This window comes from Pelodiscus sinensis, chromosome 1 (genome assembly GCF_049634645.1).
Source record: "Pelodiscus sinensis isolate JC-2024 chromosome 1, ASM4963464v1, whole genome shotgun sequence".
Classification (NCBI taxonomy): Eukaryota; Metazoa; Chordata; order Testudines; family Trionychidae; genus Pelodiscus; species Pelodiscus sinensis.
In genome coordinates this window covers 326,900,317-326,924,987 of record NC_134711.1, presented here as the reverse complement: position 1 = coordinate 326,924,987, position 24,671 = coordinate 326,900,317, and the positions used below count along the sequence as shown (strand labels likewise).

Sequence of the window (24,671 nt, the reverse complement as noted above, 5' to 3'; positions counted from 1 at the left end):
TGCTCATTTTATTCTCAGTGTCATCATCACTTGTTTTATGTTGTCTCCCAAACACGTAGGATGAAAGTTCCCTGCCTTGTGGTGCCTGCTTTCCAAGTGCTCGGTGTTGCAAATGTTGTGTAGGTGGGGTGGTATTTTCCATGAGGGAGGGACACAAACCTCAGTGAAAGCTGTCTTGTGTCCTCTGCTCCCTGTGGCACTTTTCTGTGAGGGCCACTGACTTCCCGGGGGCTGTGTGTGGGAATAAGGACCCTAGGAATGGACATGCCACATCTGAACTCTGGTCTGTCAACACCGATAACCTCACTGACAGTCCCTACCCGCACACGCTGGACAGGAAGAACACCAGTGACCCTGGAAAACCCAGCACTGAATAGTCTGCCTGTAGTTTGTAGCCCATGGGAGGGGTTGCTATAACCACTGAAAGAATGACAGGCCCTCCAGTTTCTGAAGAAATGGTGCTTGTGTGATGTGTAGCACCTCTCAGAGTGTTTGCCTGCCAGGTACCCTACATGGGACATTTGAACTCTTTGTCTTTGCTTCAGGAAAACTGAATTTCAGTGTGGGGTTTGCCTGGGTCAGGGCAGCTTCAGCTGGCTAAGCTAGGGATCTGGGAGTCCCAGAAGAGTTTTTCATCAAGGTACCGATTCCACCTTGCCTGCAGGACCATAACAGGAAGGGCCATATTGTCTGTCTGGATATCACTTTTGTCTCGATAATTTTGTTTTTCATTGCAGGGAATGTGGTTTAGTAAACTCAGCAGAACCTGTCCAGGGCATCATGCCAACCTGCAATGAAACCAACACCAGTCGTACAATCTTCCTCCTGGCAGGCATCCCCGGGCTGGAAGCTGTCGGTCCCTGGATCTCCATCCCGTTCTGCTTCTTGTATCTCATGGCATTTTTAGGAAATGGTCTGATTCTGCTCCTGATAAAGACACGGAAGAGTCTCCATCAGCCCATGTACTTGTTCCTTTCCATGTTGTGTGTCACTGACCTCAGCTTATCTGCTTCCACCTTGCCCACAGTGCTCAGCGTCTTCCTGTTTAACATGAGAGAAATTGACATTGATCTCTGTCTGGCCCAACTTTTCTTTATTCACACTTTTTCCGTCATAGAATCTGCTGTACTACTCGCCATGGCCTTTGACCGCTTTGTTGCAATTCGCCACCCGCTGAGATATGCTTCGATTTTAACCAATGCCAGAATAGGAAACATTGGACTGCTGACAGTAATCAGGGGTATTGGTCTGCATATCCCAGCCCCCATTCTTCTCAAGAGGTTGCCATACAACCAGATTCAACCTCTCTCCTATTCCTATTGTTTACATCCAGATGTGATGAAGGTGGCCTGTGCAGACACTACGCCCAATAGCTACTATGGCTTGTTTACAGTTCTTTCTACACTGGGCTTGGACTCCATGCTCATTGTATTGTCTTACATCATGATCCTTAACACAGTGCTGAGTCTTACATCCTGGCGTGAGCGTCTCAAGGCCCTGAACACCTGCATCTCCCACATCTGTGTCACCCTGCTATTCTACATTCCGCTGCTCAGTTTGACAATGATTCACAGGTTCATGAAAAATGCTCTTCCACTGAGTCAAATTCTTAGTACATATCTCCACTTCCTCCTCCCCCCTGTGCTCAACCCCATTGTGTACTGCATAAAAACCAAAGAGATTCGTAAACAGATCAGGAAAATCTTTCAAGATTATTCCACTAAGAGATTCTGAGAGGGGCACTGAGTTAGCTTTTTATATCTGTTTATCTATGAGCCTTCATGGCCCATGATATGGCCATGAGCTGCAATGAGTCTGCACCAGCCACGGCTAAGCATCCAAGTGTCTGATGGAACTAAACAAAACATTCAAGAACATATTAGATAAGTATTGGCAATACTTGGGAAATATGTCAATATTGTGAGAGAATGCAAATGAGATAGTAATTGTATTAGTCTGTGTTTACCTATGTCAACAATGTGACCAACGCAACTTGTATACACCTATCTCCATCTCCTCGTCCCCCCTGTGCTAAACCCCATTGTGTACAGTATAAAAACCAAAGAGATTCGTAAACAGATAGTCAAGACCTTTCAAAATTTTTCCACCAAGAAGCTCCAATGGTGATACTGAGTTAGTTTGGCTAATTTGTCAATTAAGGACCCTCTATCACCCTAGATATCCAAAAGCTGCTGTGACCCTTAACCAGACTGGCTTAAACCTACACCCAGTCAACTGAAGTAAACACGACATTTAAGAACATGTTAGATAAATATGGGAAATATTTGGTTAATAGATGTATTTTGAAATGTATTATGAGAGATGTAGAAGTGGCTAGCAATTGTATTTGTCTGTATTTACCTAATGTTAAGTGACCATCAGGCCTTTTGAACTAAAAGCAACATTTAAGAATCTATGAGAAAAGTACTGAAATGCTAAACCATGCCATGCCTTAGATAGATAACAAAGCCAAGTTAAACATGCTGGTATTCTTGAAATGTTGCCCTGTCTTGTTGGAGAATCTGAAGTAAATAATTATTGTATTAATCTGCATTTACCTATTTTTATTAGCATTTCAATATGCTCTAATTACCTTGTAAATACTACATTGTCATTCCCATATGTAATGTTTCATTTCTATATTCTATTGATTTGGAGGTCAAAAGGGATATTAACATTTAGATGAACCTTGTGTTGTAATTATCTTTATTTCTATTTAAAGTTTTTAGTAAACTACCTATGAACGATATAATTGTTAATTGCTTTATGATAAGCAATGCAACTAGTTATTGGTGAACGCCCAGGAAAAAAAGATGTACCTCCAAGCAGCAATGTACATTATCTTTCTTCACTCAAGAAATGCCTGCTTTGATCAGTTGCTGACAGGAATCTAATTAGCTAAAATTCCATTTAAAAAGGGATTTTGAGGTCTAATCCTTTCAATCTGTAATTTTATCAGAAGACATTCAAGAAAGGGGTAAACAGCGAGGTGGCAAAATTTGTAGATGATGCTGAACTGCTCAAGATAGTTAAGACCAAAGCAGACTGTGAAGCACTTCAAAAAGATCTCACCAAAGTAAGTGATTGGGCAACAAAATGGCAAATTAAATTTAATGTTGATAAATGTAAAGTAATGCACATTGGACAAAACAATCCCAACTCTACATACAAGATGATGGGGACTAATTTAGCTACAAGTACTCAAGAGAGAGATCTTAGAGCCATTGTGGATAGTTTTCAGAAAATATCTGCTCAGTGTGCAGCGGCAGTCAAAAAAGCAAATAGAATGCTAGGAATCATTTAAAAAGGGATAGAGAATAAGACAGAGAATATCTTATCGCTGCTATATAAAACCACGGTACTTCCACATCTTGAATACTGCATACAGATATGGTCACACCATCTCAAAAAAAATATCTTGGCATTGGAAAAGGTTCTCGATTAGCCATGCAACGTTTATGGAAGAATCTGAATAAACTCCACATATTGGACACGTATTGGATTATGGCTTTTCCTATTAATTCCAGAAGGAATTGTGCAAACCAGCAGCCTCACCATCACTTCTACAAATCTGACCTAAGACCCTGAATCACATCTGCATGAATATGCATCTTTGAACCAGAGCAACTCTTTTATTTTGAAATATATTCTAGGTTAGTTTGTACGAATTATCTGTAGGAGAAAGAAGCATGTAGGAGAAAGAGCCTGAAGCAAGGGGCTGGTATAAGGCCTGAAACCCGATCCAAGTCAGCAAGAGTTATACTATGAGACACAGACAAGCCTTGTTAAAAGCAGATGTTTCCCTGCAAGTCAGTGTCTCTTGGAGCTAGAACTGCTAGCGCTGTTAAAAGCACATGAAATATGTAAATAGATTCCACCAGGACAATACAAGGGTGCCCCAACTTAGCACATGATAAAGTAGTTTTACTAGTGATATTGTGTGAGAACCAACAGGAGTGAACGCATAACACCAGGTGATGAACAGGAATGCTCTGGAGGAAAGGACAAGGAGAGGTACCAAACTTGTCATTAATGCATAATGCGGTGCGGATCACAGATTGTTCATCTTTATCTATGAATATTGGGGTTCCTTTTCTTAACTCTGTGGCCAGCCTAGGGGGCAACAGTGAAATCCAGACTATTGACTGAGCTTTGTCCATTGTCCCGGGTACTAATGAACAGGGACTCGGGGGCCATCTGGCTTGACTATTAATGTACTTTGTTCAACAATAAACCTAACTCAGGTGTCCTCGTAGCTTATCTGAGTCGGAGGGCTTTGGGAGCTCTCGTGAAGTCTATTATGCTAGTGACCTGCACAGAGCTGGCATGATATACTGAGGGAGCCTACGAAAAGGCACACAGCCGAACATTTATCATCACCGACAGAGCAGGAGACCTGTCAGGATGCCACACCAGTGAATCCTGAATTTATTACATCACTGTCCTGAACTACTACATGGTCTGTATGAATGTATTTGGCTAAGGTCTGAAATATTCATTGACCTGCCGGGCAGTATGTTTGACATCTTGAGACATCTTGAGACATCTTGAGACAGGGAGAACTTTATTTATGATGAATACGATATTAAATAACTCTCACTATTTAGCCTCGTCTGGCTTGCCGGGAGTCAACAGCTGGATTGCTTAAAGGGAACTTATTTTGGCTTCTTGGTAACGAGTGTGGTATTAAATCTATTTTTGTAACTGATGTGGTGGCCTTTGTCGACAGCTCCGGTAAACTTCATTTCACGAGGCATACCGGCACGGTCGACAAGGGCTTCTCTTGTCAACCGTGGCACATCCAGACTGCCCCGCTGTGCCACCAAACAGCTGATCAGCACAGCGTGGTGGCCATTTTGATGTAAATGAAGCGGCGATTATTTAAATCGCCGCTTCATTTTCCTATGTCTAGTAAACTCATCTACATGGCCCCATCGATGGAGCCATGTAGTCTAGACATACCCTAAACCACCAGTTTGGGGGATTTTACTTGCAGTTTTAATTCATTCATTCAGACTACAACGACACTGCAGGCTTCTTACACAAGAAGCCTTTTGCGCAAGAGTTTTTGCACAAAAACTTCTTGCGCAAGAGCATGTCCACACCTCAAAGTGCATCGCTCTTGCGCAAGACAGTGTCCACACTGCATGGATGCTCTTGCGCAAGAAAGCCCTGAATGGCCATCAGTGCACCTGTGATTTTTCAGATAGGCAATAGCTGTAGCGCAAAAAGGAGTTATGCCTTATAAAAGGAGGTTTACCTACACCGGCAAAAGCCCTCTGTTCTCCCATTTTACTGCTGAATTACCTGCATAAAAACGTGTTTGAGGTGTGGATGCTCCGCAGGTTTTTGCACAACAGCAGCTGTTTTTGCACAAAAATCTTGCAGTGTAGGTATAGCCTCATAGTATAACAACTGCAGTGACCTCTGTCACAGCATCCCAACAGGTAGTATTGTAGTATTCCTAAAAATAGAGGCAGAATATCCCAGCTGCAGAAGTGTAACCCTGAGCCCTTAGAACTCCTCTTTTATCAGTAAAGTATTCTGTTTTGTATGGGAACTTAACGGGGTTCAGTGGAATACACACGAGGAAGAAGGAATTTTAAGGGATGAAGGTGACATGCATTAATTCCTAATTAGCTGATTGACTTGAAAACTCATATTGGCTGATGTCTCATTTTTGCTAAGGTCTTGTAAAGACCCTGGATGCTTGGAACAGCTGTGCAGAGATTTGCTTGTAGCTCACTGGGGTCATACTCAGGACAGAGAAATAGAGCTCTTTGGGTTGAATATACACAACTTGGAATTTGTTGGGGACACAGATGTTAATGAACTTGACCCATTTGCTGTTTCATTGCTGCTGCTGCCTGTTAGCAATGTTGCAGCAGGAAGATGGCTTTCTCAGAGGAATTTGATGAAAACCAAAATGCAAACCAAGATGCAAGAGGAGCTGTTAGCAGCCAGCCTATGTGTGTGTAGCCAGACAGGAAGCCCCCTTGTAACATCCATTTTTGCTTGCCTGGAGCATGCAGGACACACAAAGCAGAAGGCCCAGGCTGTGTGACCGTGAATGGCTGTAAACAGAGATACGCCAATTGCTGACCAAGAGGCTGCCAAGGAGTGTCCTTGACTTAATCCATATTGATACGAACACACAGCTGTCCGCGGGGGGAGGAATCTCTCGCCCAGTAAAAAAATGTCTAATACTCACAATTTAGTTCTCTCTCTTGAAACTTGCTTGTAAGAATTGGTGCCACAAAACGGACCAGTACAATTTGGCATCTTAAGATAAGAAAGAGGATATGGGCCCCCAGGGGTATATAGATGGGTCCAGCAGCACATTTTCTCTGAGTGTCAATCTACCATCTATCTGTTGGTCGGGTTAGGTGTTTGATCTCCCAAGGTTCCAGAGGGGACGCCCACCTCGTATTCGTCTTTCCTAGGAATTGAGAGACCGGCCCTGGCTTGATACGCTGGAGTCGAGAGGCACAGAAAGGGGTAAAAATTGTACGTGGATGTGGTCCTTTGTCTTAAGTGTACACATAGACTTAGAGCTCTTTAAAGATTAAGCTGTCACTTGGTACCATTATTTCTATTTTCTATCTTTATTTTCTTTGTAACCATTTTTTAAAATCTGTATTTGTTAACAGTTAAGAAAGAGAGCAATAGCCATTGTAACCATATGCTTTTATAAGTCTTTTAATAAACCTGTAACTGTTTAAGCTTTAACCTGACTCCTTCAGTTGCTATAATAGAACCAAGTACAATTTAAAAGAACTTCAGCCGATCATAAAGGGACAGGCATAGAAAGAGCTTGGGCGTTTGATTCTGTGTCACTCCCAGGTGACAGATCCGTTGGGGCACTTTTTCAGCCTTTCCTAGGCTGCCCGCTGCGAAGGAACCCTGTGTTCTAGCAGCAAAAATCTAAGGTGTAATAAGCTTTTCCTATATAAAGGGGCATCTGTTGGCCTGCTGGCCACCCTCTGCGATGGAACCCCGGTCCTAGCAGTAAAGACACGGATGTTAAACCTTTTCTCGGAAACACACACACACACACTGCCCTGACCGTCAGCTGACAGTGTTTTAGAAACGTGTTTTAGACAGCTGCAATGAGAAACGTGTAGGAGTAAGAAAGCCTGCTGTATTCATTATGTCTGCACCAGTCGCAGATTTATAGATCGATAGCATATCCCCTCTTAGTCATAAGAGCGGCAATTCTGGGGCAAACCAAAGGTCCATGTAGCTCTGTATCTTGACTTCTGACTGGACAATGCCAAGAGCTTCAGAGGGAGAGAACAGAACAGAGAATCATCAATTGATCCATCCCCTGTCACCCATTCCAAGCTTCTGGTGAATGGAGTCAGGGTCACCCTCCCTGCCCCTAATGGCTAGTCGCCACTTGTGGACCTGTCTTCAGGAACACGTTATCCATCCTGTGGAACTCTTTGCCAGAGGCCAAGGTACTTCCCTCCAGATGGACACTGGCCTCCCATAGAGCATAATCAGGGCCCTGCTGTTTTGGAATCCTGATATTTCAGGCCTGGTCTCAGAACATCCCCCAATTGATGCTGACTGCCCATGTGTCTTTGAGAACCGGAGTCCACTGAATGCAAATTTGGGCACCTCCATCAAGTCTGTGCCTCTGAACATGTCCCTGCACCTTCCCTGTCCTAAATAGCACCAGTGTAGTCTACAGGCCTCAGGGCACATGCTGATCATTGAAGGGGTCAGGTGGTTGCTCCTGCCCCTGGCATAATATTGCACTGGGATGGGGGGTTAGGATGCAGCAGGGGCCCGTTGTGCTGACCCCAGTCAGACAGAAGCCATCTGAGGGGAGTGGCTGTTACTCAGTGCTTGGAACAAGGATGTACAATAGCAGCTCCATTGCAGGTCTCAGTCACAGGGAATTAGCACTGGGCTCCTCAGCCAGGAGAGGAGGAGAGGACGCGTCCTCTTGAGGGGGTTGGGCAGCAGCCCAGAAATGCTGATATGCCCGGGAGCACATCTCAGCCTTGGCTCTTCCCCTTCTCTCCAGGGTTTCAGTAGCTCCAGATCCCTCTCCTGAGTCTGCAAGGCAAAAGTGTTCCTCTGATAATCTGAGCACCTGATGTTGGCAAATTGTTTCTTCCCTCCCAGGAGAGGCTCGCAGGCTGAATGTGCCATATTCTGCTTTCTCCTCTTCCCCTGCTTACGGGGCCAGGGAATTGTCCCAGTGCCCAGCACAACGCCAATTTCCTCAGGGGCTTCACTGCAACCATAAAGGTTGCTCTGCAGCACACGGAGAGTCAGATGTGTGAGATTCCTATGCTGGTGCTCAGGGCTCGGCCTCCCTATCACGCTGGAAGATTTCATCTCTCTGCCGAGCAGGATTTCAGTGAGTTGCCTGTTTCAGCAATAATGTTAGTGCTTAGCTGTCTACTTCCTGAAGGGAGGTTCCAAAGAGGATGGAGAGAGGCTGTTCTCAGTAGTGACCGATGGCAGAACAAGGAGCAATGGTCTCAACTTGCAGTGGGGGAGGTCTAGGTTGGATATTAGAAAAAACTATTTCCCTAGGAGGGTGGCGAAACACTGAGATGGATACCTTGAATGAGATGGAATCGCCATCTCTAGAGGTTTTTAAGTCCTGACTTGACAAAGCCCTGGCTGGGCTAATTTAGTTTGGGTTGGTCCTTCTTTGGGCAGGAGGCTGACTGTGGCCAGATGACTCAATGACTCCTGAAGTCTCTTCGGATACGTCTACACTGCATGCTTATTTTGAATGATTATTCCGAAATAGCACATCTACACAGTAGGGAAACCTCAAAATTAGTCTGAGGCAGGCTTCCCAAATGTAGACGTGCTATCTTGATTTAGAGCCCCGGGAGGCACTGGGAAGAAATAACTTAGAATGGCCCTGGTGAGGGGTATTTGGAAATATCAGCAGTGGAGCATCTACACACACCTTGATTCGAAATAGCTATTTCAGAATAGGCATTATTCCTTGAGAATAAGGTTTACAAATTTCGGAATAAGCCATCCATTATTTTGAAATTATTTTGAGACAATGGAATGTCTGTCTAGGTGCTTGCATTGTTATTTCAAAATAACACTAGTTATCTCGAAACAACGGTGAAGTGTAGACACACCCATCCAGACCTCGAATTCTATGATTCTAAGATTTCCAGTTTTCAGGGCAAGAACAATCAGGAGAGGAGTTCAGTTAGGACAAGGCCTTAAGCTGTTTCGTATAGTCCGAAACACCAGTAGATTTACCTGGCAAAATTAGAGGTAAAAAATTATAAGAAATAGTTTAGAAAAAGATTTGTGTTTCAGATGAGTTCCTTGTCTCTGACTGTGTCCTTCTCTCTGTCTCGGTGGCTTCCCTTTTCTGGTGCATGTGGAGATTCCTTTGGCTCACTGAGTTTCTCCAGTTCAGACACGTCACCGCCCTGCTAGGGAGCGCAGCCAAAGCCTCCACGCTGGGTGTCTGTGTGACCAGAGGATTCACAACAAGCATGGGCCATGCAGTGGCCAGATTCTACTCCCTGCTTCTGCCCACAGTGGGGTCACTCCAGACTGACTCCAGACTCCCTGAGAACATAGTCCAGGCCATGGAGTTTGGAATCCTGATTCCCTCTGAGTGGCAGAGAAACTGGAGGTTTCTTTCTGACACTTTCAGCATCCTACAGACTAGTGCTCTCTGTAGCTGTTTTCTGCAGCTCGCATCCAAAAACCAACCACTAAGGATGAGGCAGGTCCCACTGAGATCATTGATAAATACCTCGAACAGGACCATGAGTTCCCCTTAAATCCACATGTAGAGACTTCAGTAAAAATCCTGTTAACTGTCAGTGACTTCAACTGGAGTCACCCTGGGGACTCTAACTCTGGGTGAGCTTGTGGGGAGCACAGAAGAATGGGCAGGAGAGTTCCAGAAACCTCAAACTCACCAGCTTAGAATTTCAAAACAGGCATGGGAGCAATTATTGTGTTGTGCAGGGAAAGGGATCTGCCCTGTCCCTCCCCTGCATCTCAGGGTGTAGAGAGGACGAGATGCACCAAAAGGCCATAAAAATAACGGCACGTTCCTGGCTCAGAGGAAATTCGATGGTGGCAGAAACCTTTCTGGGGTAGGTCCAGGAATGCAAAGGGTGAGGGGAGCAGAGGGAGACATGCGGTATCCAGATCACAATGGGGCGGGATCCTGAAATTGAGTGAACTAGGGAATGAGCAGCCTGCCCCATTCACGGTCCAAAGAGGTGTCATGAGACCTCCTGGGGCATGTGGTGTCTCGGGCAGTCATGTATCGCAGAGCAAAGGGCAGCAGAATATCCCTGCCACCAACTCCCTATCCAGACCAACCCTCCCTCGATGAGCATGAAGCTTTGTCACCATGTCAGCACCATGGAGGAGTACCCTTGGGAAGGTCTGACTGGGTTGCTCCGAGGGTCTACAATACGCTAAAGTTTTGTGTCATTTGAAGGAAACTCCTTGTGCCTCTTTAAGGTCCCCAGGTCCTCTCTCACTCCCACTGGGCCCGTCTCTCTCTCCTCCCCTGAGCAGGTTGAGATGCTGCTGGGGTTCTCTTCATGCCTGGAAAGGCAGGTCAGGCTGATCTCCTCCTTACCCCAGTCAGGCAGACACCGAGTGTAACTTGGTCTGAGAAAATATTTTTGCGAACTCTAACTGTGGAGTCTGGCACCTGGCTTTGGTGCTCGGTGAGGGGTGTCACTGTGTGGCAGAGCTAGAAATGGTCTCACACCACCTCGGATTCATCCCCTTTGTGAGGTAACAATCCCAAGTCTTTTCAACCCCTCTCCACAGGAGCCTTCCCCAGGCCTTTGGTCATTCTCCGAACCCTGCTAGTTCTGCAATATGCTGGGTGAGAAGCGTGACCAACACTGCACTGGGTCATTCAGAGCAGGGTGAAGCATTGACTAATTCATCTTGTGGCATTGTAATATCTGTAGGATCTGCATTATCCACGGCTGGCCAGACTCCCATTGTTTTGTGCAGTTTATTGCCATATAAGCACCGTGCTTATACCCACAGCCATGCACGCCCAAGCCGCTGTCTGAGTCCATACAGTTCAATTAGAACATTGCTGGGTGTGTGAGGAGTTCAAGTTTTTCCCTTCAATGGGCACTTGTGTTACAGTGATCGACACTGCAGTTCCTCTGTCCTCTGCCGCCCACTCCCCTGGCTTGCTCAGCTCGCTCTGAGGACTTCTCCTGACCCTTAGCTAAAGAATCTGGAAATACCTTCAAATGTCACCAGCTCACTGATGAACCAATTTGCTAGATGAGAAGTATGGACAAAATCTTAACCACATCATTTCTTATAAAATGTGTAATCCCCCTCACTGGACGTCTCTCCCTTCACAGGTACCTGGAGGATTCTGAACCCAATCCATACATCGGCCACCTCATGGCTAACTTCAACCTCACTTCCTCTATACCTTCTGCATTCATCCTAATGGGCATCCCTGGCCTGGAAGCAGCCCACATCTGGATTGCCATCCCCTTCTGTGCATGCTACACAATTGGCCTGTTGGGAAATTTCATGGTTCTCTTTATTGTAGGCAAAGAGCAGAGCCTGCACAAGCCAATGTATCTGTTGATCTGTTTCCTGGCACTTACCGACTGTGGCATTTCGACCTCTGTCATCCCAAAGACACTGTGTATATTGTGGTTCAATCTGAAAGACATTACTGTGGGTGGCTGCCTCACCCAGATGTTTTTCCTTCACATGGTTATTGTGATGCATTCAGCCATTCTGGCGGCAATGGCTTTTGATCGCTACGTTGCCATAAGTAACCCTCTGAGATACACCACCATCCTCACCAATGCACGGGTAGCTAATCTGGGACTAGTGTGTTTGATAAGAGCTGTTCTCTTGGTTTTGCCCATGCCCCTGCTCCTGAGCAGGCTGCCGTTCTGTGACAACCGCATTATCCCTCATACGTACTGTGAGCACATAGCTGTGGCAAAGATATCGTGTGGGGACTCCACAGTCAATCGGACGTATGGCTTGGTGATGGCATTTGCAGTCACAGGGTTAGATCTGACACTCATTGCTTTGTCCTATGGACTGATCATCAGGGCTGTCATCAGAATCTCCTCCAAGACAGCCTACCAGAAAGCCTTGAGCACCTGCACAGCCCACATCTGTGTGATCCTGGTATCTTACACTTCCTGCCTTTTCTCCTTCGTGACACAAAGGTTCGTCCAGAGCATTCCTTCCCAAGCACACATCACTTTTGCCAATGTCTATCTCCTTGTCCCTTCCATGTTCAATCCCATCATTTATGGGGTGAAAACCAAAGAGCTTCGCACCAAAGTGGTTAAATATGTCAGCAGAAGGTGATCGCCTGGGACCACTGATACTAAACTTGCAGGATAAGAAGGGGAAAGGAGACCTCTTCATTAAAGACTTGTGCTTTGCCTCAGTTTGGCTTTGGCTCAGTGCTGGGGAAATTCACAGTCTCAGATACTTCTTGCATCCAATGTCTTATCACTCCATGACTCCGCTGCTCAGATGTCTCCTTCTGAACATCAGCATTACCCATTAGCCTTCACCTCCACATACCCTGGCACTTAGCATTTCTTTGACTTCAAGGCCACCAGAAGATACTGTAATTTCTGACAGAAAATGACTTAAGCTCTGCTTTCAGATTATGTCTAAACTACAGATTTTTTTCAGAAATACGGCCATTTTTCCAAAAAACTTCACTTGCATCCATACTGCACTCATGTTCTTTTGAAAGAAAATCGAAAGAACAGTGGAAGTAAGGGCCATATTGTCTGTCAGGGTGTCCCTTGTGTCTTGATAATGTTCTTTTTCATTGCAGGGAATGCGGTTTAGTAAACTCAGCAGTACCTGTCCAGGGCATCATGTCAACCTGCAATAAAAGCAACATCAGTCAACCAACCTTCCTTCTGGAAGGCATCCCCGGGCTGGAAGTTGTCAGCCCCTGGATCTACCTCCTGTTCTGCTCCGTGTATCTCACAGCAATTTTAGAAAATGGTCTGATTCTGTTTGTGATAAAGACACAGAAGCGTCTCCATCAGCCCATGTACTTGTTCCTTTCTATGCTGTCTGTCACCGACATTGTCTTATCTGCTTCCACCTTGCCCATGGTGGTGAGAATCTTCCTGTTTAACATGAGAGAAATTGACATTGATCTCTGTCTGGCCCAATTTTTCTTTTTTCACACTTTCTCCATCATGGAATCCTCTGTACTACTCGCCATTGCATTTGACCGTTTTGTTGCCATACGCCACCTGCTGAGATATGCTTTGATTTTAACCAGTGCCAGGATAGGAAACATTGGGCTGGTGATAACAATCAGGGGTATTGGTCTGCATATCCCAGCCCCCATTCTTCTCAAGAGCCATACAGCAGGATTCAACCTCTCTCCTATTCCTATTGTTTGCATCCAGATGGGACGAAGGTGGCCTGCGCAGACACTACAGCCAATAATTTATTTGATTTATTTACTGTTCTTTCTGGGCTTGGACTTGGTGCTCATTGTCTTGTCTTAAATCATGATCCTTAATACAGTGCTGAGTCTCACGTCCTGGAGTGAGTGTCTCAAGGCCCTAAACACCTGCATCTCCCACATCTGTGTCACGCTGCTTTTCTATACCCTGCTGCTCAGTTTGTCTATGAGCCACAGGTTTGTGAAAATTCCCTTTCCGTTGAGTCAAATTCTTCTGTCTTATCTCCACCTCCTCCTCCTCCCTGTGCTCAACCCCATTGTGTACAGCATAAAAACCAAAATGAGTCATAAACAGATTGTGAAGATCTCTCAAAACATTTCCACTAAAAGGCTCTGGTATGGGCACTGAGTTGGTTTGTCTAATTTGTCTATCTAGGAGTCTACATGGGCCATCATGTTCAAGAGCTGCTGTGACTTTGATCCAGCAATGGCTAAGCATCCAGCTGTCTGACTGAACTAAATACAGCTTTTAAGAACATGTTTGATAAGTATTGGAAATGCTTGGTTTATAAATGAAATTTGAAATATTTGTCTAAATTTTGAGGAACTCACAAATAGATAATAATTGTATTCGTCTTTATGTACCTAATATTAAGTGATCCTCAGGCTGACTGAACTAAAAGCAATATTTAAGAACATATGTCAAAAGTGTTGAAATGGTAAACTGTGTCGTACCTTATAGATAGCTAAGAAATCTATGGTAAACACACTATCATTCTTGAAATGTAGGCCTGAGTTTTTTTGAGTATCAGGAGTAAATAATAATTGTATTCATCTACATTTATCTATATCTTATTAGATTCTCAATATGATATAATTGTCTTATAAATACTGCATTGTGATTCCCATCTGAAATGCTTCATTACTATATTCTCTTGAATGAATTATCAATAGGGATATGAACATTTAGATGAAACTTGCAATGTAATTGTCTTTATTTCTCTTTGAAGTTTTTAGCAAACTACTATGAACCGTTTGAATTGTTAATTGCCTTATGCGAAGCAATATAACTAGTTAGCGGTTTATGCCCACGGAAAACAAAGATGTTCTTCCAAGCGACAATGTTCATTATCTATTCTTTACCAAGAAATGCCTGCTTTGATCAGTTGCTGACATGAGGCTAATTAGCTGAAATTCCATTTATAAAGGGATTTTGGGGCTTGATCTTTGTTATCTCAAATCTGCTATATTTTGTCAGAAGAAATTCAAGTCCCAAGAGAGAGGACAATTTTGGATCAACCATACAACTCTTATGAAAGAATCTGAATAAACTCCACACATGGAAGGCCTATTGAATCATGGCTTTTTCTAGTAATTCCAGAAGGACTTCTGGAAATCAGCAGCCTCACCATCTCTGCTACAGAACAGAGCTAAGAACCTGATTCACATCTGTGTGAACAGATATCTTTTAAGCACAGTGGGGGTATGTCTACACTACAGAGTTTTGTTGGAAAAGCAGTTATTTTTCCTACAAAACTTGAGGAATGTCCTTACTGCATTTGTGTTCTTCTGCAAGAAAATTGAAAGAACAGGGTTTTTCTGGCATTAGTAATCCTCATTCTACAAGGAAGAAGCCTTTTTGCAAAAGAGCTTTTTGCAAAAAAGGCATGTGTGAACGGGGAAGAGGGAGTTTTTTCGGCAGAAGAGGAAAACGGAAAAAGCACAGGTGACCTGGTGGCCATTCCATCCATAGCAATCACAGCTAACATGTGAGAGAGCATCCATTGAGCCCGGACACTGTCTTTCGAAAAAGCAGATCGCTTTTTTCATTCACTTTTGCTGGTTTGTAAGAAGATTTTTTGAAAGATCTCTTCTGAAAAAAGCTTCTTCCAAAAGAAACCTGTAGCCTACACATAGCTTAACTCTCTTTTATTTTATATTCTAGGTTACTTTGTAAGAATGTTCTGTATTCATGTATTGGATAAGATCTGAAATATTCATTAACCTGGTGGGAAGTATGTTTGACATCTTGTGATAGAAAGAACTTTATTTATGACGAATAAGATATTAAATAACTCTCACTATAAACCCTAGGCACAAATGATGGGAGACAATGGCTGGTTTGCTTAAAGAGAACACCATTTTGGCTCTTTGGTAAGAAGTGTGGTGCGACATCTGGTTTTGTGAGGGTATGTCTACACTATTAGCTTAGTTAACTCGAACTAAGCTAATTCAAACTAACGCATCTAGAACTAAAAACTAGTTCGAATTAGCGTTTTGCTAATTCGAACTAGCGCGTCCATATTAATTGGACCCTGAAGCGGGGTTAAGGATGGCCGGAAGCAGTGCCGGCAGGGCATCAGAGGAGGACTTAGAGCATGGAGATGTTGTCTCAGGCTAGCCGAGGGCTGTGCTTAAAGGGTCCCGACCCCCACCCCGGACAGACAGTTCTCAGGGGTGCCCCGCTTGCAAAGCAGTCCTGGCTTGGAGTGCCCCGAGTGCCCACACTGGGCACATCACAGCACTCGGCCATCAGCCCGGCTGCACTTGCCGCAGGCTGCCATCTGGGGAGAGGGGGCAATTGGGGGGCTGCAGGAGAGCTTCCACCCCCAGAAGCCACCAGAGCCAGCCCAGTCCTCCCCACCGGGGGCTCGTGCCCCATTCCTCCCTCACCTCCTTCCACTTACCCTTCCCTAGCCCCTCTTCTTGATGTACAAAATAAAGATAACGTGTCTTCCAAAATGGAATCTGTCTTTATTGAACAAAACTGGGGGAGACTGGGAAAGGGAGGTGGGAGAGGGGAAGAGAGAGGCTGGGAGAGGGGAGGGCAACTAAAATGATCAGGGGTTGGGAACAGGTCCCATATGAAGAGAGGCTAAAGAGACTGGGACTTTTCAGCTTAGAAAAGAGGAGACAGAGGGGGGACAGGATAGAGGTCTCTAAAAGCAGGAGTTGGGTGGAGAGGGTGCATACAGAAAAGTTCTTCATTAATTCCCATAAAGAAGGACTAGAGGACACCAAAGGAAAGGAATGGGTAGCAGGCTTCAAACTAGTAACAGAAAGTTGTTCTTCACAAAGCAAAGAGTCAACCTGTGGAACTCCTTGCTGCAGGAGGCTGTGAAGGCTAGAACTGGAACAGAGTTTAAAGGGAAGTGAGATCAAGTCATGGAGGTTGGGTCCATGGAGTGGTATTAGCCAGGGGGTAGAAATGGTGTCCCTGCCCAAGGTTTGTGGAAGGCTGGAGATGGATGGCACGAGACAAATGGCTTGGTCACTGTCTTCGGTCCATCCCCTCCAGGGTCCCTAGGGTTGGCCGCTGTCGGCAGACAAGCTACTGGGCTAGATGGACCTTTGGTCTGACCCAGGACGGCCATTGTAAGCTCAGGGCTCAGGGTCGGGGGTCTCAGTGGACCCCCTTGATTCTCTTGAACACCTGCTCCTGGGTGGCCAGGCTGGCAGCTATCCTGCCCAAGCCGGCCACTTTCCTGGGCCTAGTGCGGAGATCGTGGACGAGGTCCACGATCTCTGCACTAGCCCAGGCGGGTGCCCGCCTCTTGCGGTCCCGGGCAAGCTCCCGGGAGCCGCCAGCCTGGTCCCGGGAAGAGGCGGAGGGCTGGGGGGCATCGGGTGGGTGGCTCGATCCATGCCAGGTGCAGGGTCTGCCGGCTGGGTGCTGGCAGGCTTGCACCTGGCAAGGGCACCGTAGCCAGCCCGTGCCCCTTTAAGGGGTCCGGGGCCGGGAGGGGGGCAGTAGAGTTTCCCTGGTGTTGGCCAGAGTGGCCACCAGGGAAAGCTGGGGAGGGCTAGCCTCCCACTAGTTCGAATTAAGGGGCTACACACCCCTTAATTCGAACTAGCTAGTTCGAACTAGGCTTAATCCTCATGGAATGAGGATTACCTAGTTCGAACTAAGCGCTCCGTTAGTTCGAATTAAATTCGAACTAACGGAGCGCTAGTGTAGCACCTATGAAAGTTAGTTCGAACTAACGTCTGTTAGTTTGAACTAACTTTGTAGTGTAGACATACCCAGAGTTGTTTGAATCTGATTACAAAGCTAAACCACCAGTTTGGGGGATTTTCCTTGCAGCATTCCTTCATTCCTTCACTCTCAGTATAACCTCTCCAGTGACCTCTGTCACAGCATCCCAACAGAAATATTTTAATATTTGCTCCTAAAAGTAGGGGCAGAATATCCCATCTGCAAAAGTGTAGTCCTATGCCCTTAGAGCTCCTCTTTTATCAGTAAAGTATTCTGTTTTGTACGGGGACTTAGGAGAGTTCAGTAGACTACACATGACGAAGAAGGAATTTTAAGGGCGAGAGGCCAAATGCATTCATTCCTAATTAGCTGATTTACTTGAAAACTCATTTTGTCCTCAAAGAGTAAGTGTTGGTGACTGAGGGTTCCCTGTATTTTTAACACATACAGAATTTAATCCCTGCTTCAAATGCTTCTACTGGGCTCAGCCCTTCACAAGCCATATTGGCCGATATCACATTTTTGTCCTGGCCTTGTGGAGACCCCGAATACCTGGAGCAGCTGTGGAGAGATTTCCTTGTGGCTCCCTGGGGTTGTACTCAGAACACACAAGTAGAGCTCTTTGGATTGAAGTTCTTATACACATCTTGGATTTTGCTGGGGATAGAGATTTAATGAACTTGACCCATTTGCTGTTCTGTTGCTGCTGCTACCTGATATCAACGCTGCAGTGGGAAGACGGTTTTCCCAGATGAACTTGATGAAAACCAAAGTGCAAACCAAGATGCAAGAGGAGCTTTTAGCAGCCAGCCTGTATGTGTTAGGTGTCTCTGCAATGGGATATGTGTAGGAGTAAGGAACCCTGCTGTATTCATTATTACCGCAACAGTCACAGATTGATAGATTGATATCAAATCCCCTCTTAGTCATAAGAGCGGACATACTGGGGCAAACCAAAGGCCCATGTAGCTCTGTATCTTGACTTCTGTCTGGACAATACCAGGAGCTTCAGAGGGCAAGAACAGAATAGATAATCATCAATTGATCCATCCCCAGTCGCCCATTTCTAGCTTTTGGCAAACAGAGTCTAGGACACCCTCCCTGCCCCTCCTGCCTCGTCGCCATTGATGGACCAACCTTCACGAACACTTTATCCATCCTGTGGGATGGTTTGACAGAGGACATTGAAAGGCTAAGCTATTTCACTCCACATGGACATTGGCCTCCCACACAGCACAATCAGGGCCCTGGTGCTTTGGAATCCTGATATTTCAGGCCTGGTTTCAGAACACCCCCCAATCGGTGCCGACTGCCCGTGTGCCTTTAAGAATCAGAGTCCCACTGAATAGAGATGGGCATTGAGCGCCTACATCAAATATGAGCCTCTGAACATCTCCCTGCACCTTGCCTGTCCTAAATATGGCTGGTGCAGTCCACAGGCCTCAGGATACGTGCTGATCATTGAAGGGGTGAGGAGGCTGTTCCTGCGTTGGCACAATATTGCACTAGGAGGGCTAGGACAAAGCAGGGACCCATTGTGCTGCCCTCGGTAACAGAGGCCGTCCGAGGAGAGTGGCTGTTATTCAGTGCTCGGAACAAGGGAGCACAAGAGCAGCTCCATTGCAGATCACAGTCCCAGGGATTCAGCACCGGGCTTCTCAGCTAGGAGAGGAGGAGAGGACGCTCCCTCTCAAGGGGGATGGGCTGCATCCCAGAAATGCTGATACGCCCGGGATCTCAGCCTTGGCTCTTCCCCTTCTCTCCAGGGTTTCAGTAGCTCTAGATCCCTCTGTCAGTCTGCAATGCAAAGGAGTTTCCCTTGACGGTCTGAGGACCAGATGTTGGCAAATCGTTTCTTCCCTCCCAGGAGAGGCTCGCAGGCTGAATGTGCCATATTCTGTTTTCTGCTCTTCCCCTGCTCACGGGGCCCAGGGAATTGTCTGGGTGCCCTGGACAACACATGTTTCCTCAGGGGCTGCACTGCAACCATAAAGGTCGCTCTGCAGCACACGGAGAGTCAGACGTGTGAGATTCCTACGCTGCTGCTCAGGGCTCGGTCTCCCTGTCACGCTGGAAGATTTCCTCCCTCTGCTGAGCAGGATTTCAGTGAGTCACCTATTTCTGCAATAAGGTTAGTGCTTAGTTTTCAACTTCCTGAAGGGAGATTCCAAAGAGGATGGAGAGCGGCTGTTCTCAGTGGTACACAGATGGCAGAACAAGGAGCAATCGTCTTAAATTACACTGGGGCGAGGTCTGGGTTGGATATTAGTAAAAACTATTTTCGTAGAAGGGTGGGGAAGCACTGGGATGGTTTTCCCTAGTGGTGGTGGAATCTCCATCCATAGAGGTGTTTAAGTCCTGGCTTGACAAATCCCTGGCTGGGATGATTTAGTTGGGGTTGGTCCTTCTTTGGGTAGGGGGGCTGGACTCGATGACTCTCTTCGGGTATGTCCACATTTCACATTTATTTTGAATAGTTATTCTAAAATAGTGGGTTTATACTGCAGGGAAGCCTCTGAATTAGTCTGAGGCAGGCTTCCCTAATGTAGACGTGCAATGTTGATTCAGAGCCCCAGGAGGCACTGGGGAGGAATAGCTTAGAATAGCCCTGGTGAGGGGCTATTTAAAAATATCAGCAGTGGAGCATCTACACACGCCTCGTTTTGAAAGAGTAATTTTGGAATAGGCATTATTCCTCAAGAATGAAGTGTACAGATTTCAGAATAAGCTGTTTGTTATTTCAAAATTATTTTGAAGCAATGGAGGGGCTGTATAGACACTCACATTGTTATTTTGAAATAATGCTATTTATCTTGAAATAACGGTGCCGTGTAGATGAACCCATCCAGCCCTGGGAGTCTACGATTCAAAGCTTTTCAGTTTTCGAGGCAAGAACAATCAGGAGAGGAAGTCACTAGCACAAAGACTTGAGCTCTTTAGTGTTGTCAGAAACACCAGTCGATTTACCTGGGAAAACGGAAGGCAAACAATTATTAGAAAGCGTTCAGACCAAGAATTGTGTTTCGGATCAATTCCTTGTCTCTGACTGTGTCCTTCCCTCTGTCTCGCTGGCTTCCCTTTTCTAGTGCATGTGCAGATTCCTTTGGCTCACTCATGTTCCCCAGTTCAGACAAATCTTCCCCCTACTAGGGAGCGCAGCCAAAGCCTCCACGCTGGGTGTCTATGTGACCAGAGATTTCACAACACGCATGGGCCACACACGGCCAGATTCTGCTCCCCCCTTCTGCCTGTAGTGTCACTCCAGATTGACTCTGGCCTCCCTGAGAGCACAGTCCAGGCTCTGGAGTTTTGGAATCCTGGTTCCCTCCGAGTGCCAAGGAAACTGGGGGTTCTTTCTGATGCTTTCAGCATCCTGCAGACTAGAGCTCTCAGTAGCAGGATCCCAAACTGTGCTTTCTGCAGCTGGGATCCAAAAACCAACCACTAAGGATGAGACAGGTCCCACTGAGATCAGTGGTAAAACCCCCAACCGGACCATGAGTTCCCCCTAAATCAATGTGTAGAGACTTAAACAAACTCCTGCTTGCAAGTAGGAATAAGAGATCCTCCGGAATACGGCTTTATTCCGGAGGATCGTGCCAGTCTGGACGCTTTTCTCCGGCTTATCTCCAAGCCGGAAAAAAGCGGCGGCCATGAAAATGCAAATGCCGCGGGGGATATTTAAATCCCCCGCGCATTTGCCTCTTCCAAAGTTCTACATTAGCATGCCTATTTCGTAATAGGCGGCCAATGTAGACACAGCCTAAAAGTTCATTTTTTTCTTCTGATTTTAAAAGAAGTTAAAACATTTTCATGGGTCCCTAAAAGTATCGTGGGCCCTAGGCACTGTGCCTACTGTGCCTAATGGATAAGATGAGAGCAATTATTGTGTTGTGCAGGGAAAGGGATCTGCCCTGTCCCTCCCCTGCATCCCTGGGTGTGGAGAGGACGAGATGCACCAAAAGGCTGTAAAAAAACCAGCACGTTCCTGACTCAGAGGAAATTAGATGGTGGCAGAAACCTTTCTGGGGTAGGTCCAGGAATGCACAGAGTGGGGGGAGCAGAGGGGCACATGCGGTATCCAGATCACAGTGGGGCGGGATCCTGAAACCAAGTGAAATAGGGAATGAGCAGCTTGCCTCATGCACAGTCCAAAGAGGTGTCATGAGCCCTCCTGGGCATGTGGTATCCCGGGCAGTGATGTATCGCAGAGCACACGGCAGCAGAATGTTTCTGACGCAGACTCCCTATCCCTCAGACCAGATCACCCTCCTCCCATGAGCAACCCCACTGGAGTTTTGTCACCACGTCAGCACCATGGAGGAGAAGCCTGAGGTAGGTCTGTCTGGGCTGCGAACAGGAGCTACAATACACTAAAGCTTTGTGGCATTTGATGGAAACCCCTTGAGCCTCTTTGAGGTCCCCATGTCCTCTCTCCCTCCCTCTGGGCCTGTCCCTCTCTCCTCCCCTGCACAGGCTGAGCTGCCAATGGGGTTCACTTCACCCCCAGACAGGCAGGTCAGGCTAGTCTCCCCCCTTTGCCCAGTGCAGACAGACACTGAGGTTAACCTGGTCTGAGGAGATATCTTTGCAAGTTCTGTCCGTGGCAGGGCTAGAAATTTTCTCACGTCCCCTCTTTTCCATCCCCTTTGTGGGGTAACAATCCCAAGTTTTTTCAACCCCTCTCCACAGCAGCGTTCCCTAGGCCTTTGCTCATTCTCTGAGCCCTGCTCGTTCTGCAGTACGCTGGGGGGAAGGGTGCCCAACACTGCACAAGGGCATCCAGAGGAAGGTGAAGCATTGACTGACTCGTCTTGAGGCATTGTAATTTCTGTAGGTTCCCCATTCCCCCGCCCTCAGCCTGGGTCCGAATTTTTTGTGCAGTTTCTGGCCGTGCTTGCACCATGAGCAGGGTTTCCCACAGCCGTGCGCCACACAGCCCGGGCCCCTCTCTGAGTCCATACAGTTCAAACACAACCTTGCTGGGTGTGTGAGGAGGTCACGTTTTTCCCTCTAGTGGGCACTTGTGTTACAGTGATCGACACTGCAGTTCCTCAGCCCTCAGCCACCCACACCTCTGGGCTACGTCTAGACTGGCATGATTTTCCGGAAATGCTTTTAACGGAAAAGTTTTCCATTAAAAGCATTTTTGGAACAGAGCGTCTAGATTGGCACGGACGCTTTTCCGCAAAAGCACTATTTGCGGAAAAGCATCAGTGCCAATCTAGACGCGCTTTTCCGCAAAAAAGCCCCGATCACCATTTTTGCAATCGACGCTTTTTTGCAAAAAACAAATCTGAGCTGTCTACACTGGCCCTTTTGCGCAAAAGTTTTGTCCAAAAGGACTTTTACCCGAACGGGAACAGAATAGTATTTCTGCAAGAAGCACTGATTTCTTACAGTAGGAAGTCAGTGCGTTTGCGGAAATTCAAGCAGCTAGTGTAGACAGCTGGCAAGTTTTTCCAGAAAAGCGGCTGATTTTCTGGAGAAACTTGCCAGTCTAAACACAGCCCTGGCTTGCTCAGCTCCTTCTGAGGACTTCTGACTCTGAGCTAAAGAACCTGGGGGTGCATACAACTGTCACCAGCTCACTGATCAACCACTTTTCTAGATGTGAAGTATGGACAAAGTCTTAACCCCATCATTTCTTATAAAATGTGTAACCCCCTCACTGTGTGTCTCTCTCTTCACAGGTCTCTGGAGGATTCTGAGCCCAATCCATGCATCGGCCACCTCATGGCTAACTTCAACCTCACCTCTTCTAAAGCTTCTGCATTCATCCTAATGGGCATCCCTGGCCTGGAAGCAGCCCACATCTGGATTGCCATCCCCTTCTGTGTCTGCTACACGATTGGCCTGTTTGGAAATTTCATGGTTCTCTTTATTGTAGGCAAAGAGCAGAGCCTACACAAGCCAATGTACTTGCTGCTCTGCTTCCTGGCGCTCACCGACATCGGCATGTCTTCCTCTGTCATCCCGAAGACACTGTGTATATTGTGGTTCAATCTGAAAGACATTACTGTGGGTGGCTGCCTCACCCAGATGTTCTTCCTGCACATTGCTATTGTGATGCAATCAGCCGTTCTTGGGGCAATGGCTTTTGATCGCTTCGTTGCCATAAGTAACCCTCTGAGATACACCGCCATCCTCACCAATGCCCGGGTAGCTAATCTGGGGCTAGTGTGTTTGATAAGAGCTGTTCTCTTGGTTTTGCCCATGCCCCTGCTCCTGAGCAGGCTGCCGTTCTGTGACAACCGCATCATCCCCCACACGTACTGTGAGCACATAGCTGTGGCAAAGATATCGTGTGGGGATACCACAGTCAATCGGACGTATGGCTTGGTGATGGCATTAGCAGTCACAGGGTTAGATCTGACACTCATTGCTTTGTCCTATGGACTGATCATCAGGGCTGTCATCAGAATCTCCTCCAAGAAAGCCCACCAGAAAGCCCTCAACACCTGCACAGCCCACCTATGCGTGATCCTGGTATCTTACACTTCCTGCCTCTTCTCCTTCCTGACACAGAGGTTCAGCCAGAGCATCTCTTCCCAAGCACACGTCACTTTTGCCAACGTTTATCTCCTTGTCCCTTCCATGTTCAACCCCGTCATCTATGGGGCCAAAACCAAAGAGCTTCGTGCCAAATTGGGTAAATACATCTGCAGAAGGTGATCACCTGGGGACACTGACCCTAAACCTGCAGGACAAGAAGGGGAAAGGAATCCTCCTCATTAAGTAATTGTGCTTTGCCCCAGTTTGACTTCACCTCAGTGCTGGGAAATGCTCCTCACAGCCAATGTCTCATTACTCTAATGTAGAATAGTGATAGAGATGTAGCCGTGTTAGTCTGATCTTGCTGAAACAAAAGAAAGGACTATGCAGCACATTAAAGACTAACAAGATGGTTTATTAGGTGATGAGCTTTCGTGGGCCAGGCTTCATTTGCAACTTCGAATGCCTACATTAGCCACCCTAGTTCGAACTATGGTGGCAGTGTAGACATACCCTCTGTTATTTGGTAGAAGGCAACGATCTGAAAACTTATAATTTATTCCTACCCTTTGTTTCCTGTCTTTTAGTCAGTTATCAGATCATGAGAGGACCTTCCCTCTTATTCCATGACAATTTGCTTTACTTATGGGCATTTGGTGAGCGCATCTTGTCAAAGACTTTCTGGAAATCTAAGTATACTGTGTACACTGGATCTCCCTTGTCCACATGTTTGTTGACCCCCTCAAAGAACTCTATGGCTACGTCTACACTGGCCCC

General features: G+C 46.4%; 3 protein-coding genes and 1 pseudogene across 3 annotated transcripts; all 4 read left to right on the top strand.

Moving 5' to 3' along the window:
• Positions 1 to 729: 729 nt before the first annotated feature.
• On the top strand, positions 730 to 1,734 carry LOC102443511 (olfactory receptor 51G2-like). Its single transcript, XM_006128829.2, has one exon. The coding sequence runs from the start codon at positions 781 to 783 to the stop codon at positions 1,732 to 1,734; it is 954 nt and encodes a 317-aa protein (XP_006128891.2). The 5' UTR covers positions 730 to 780.
• A 9,672-nt stretch (positions 1,735 to 11,406) lies between these two features.
• LOC106731254 (olfactory receptor 52D1-like) lies at positions 11,407 to 12,345 on the top strand. The gene has a single exon (XM_014576392.3). It carries the CDS (start codon positions 11,407 to 11,409, stop codon positions 12,343 to 12,345), a length of 939 nt encoding a protein of 312 aa, XP_014431878.2.
• Positions 12,346 to 12,872: 527 nt separating this feature from the next.
• Positions 12,873 to 13,829, top strand: LOC106731252 (olfactory receptor 51G2-like; annotated as a pseudogene).
• A 9,306-nt stretch (positions 13,830 to 23,135) lies between these two features.
• On the top strand, positions 23,136 to 24,074 carry LOC102464006 (olfactory receptor 52D1-like). Its single transcript, XM_025187630.2, has one exon. It carries the CDS (start codon positions 23,136 to 23,138, stop codon positions 24,072 to 24,074), a length of 939 nt encoding a protein of 312 aa, XP_025043415.2.
• Positions 24,075 to 24,671: the final 597 nt, after the last annotated feature.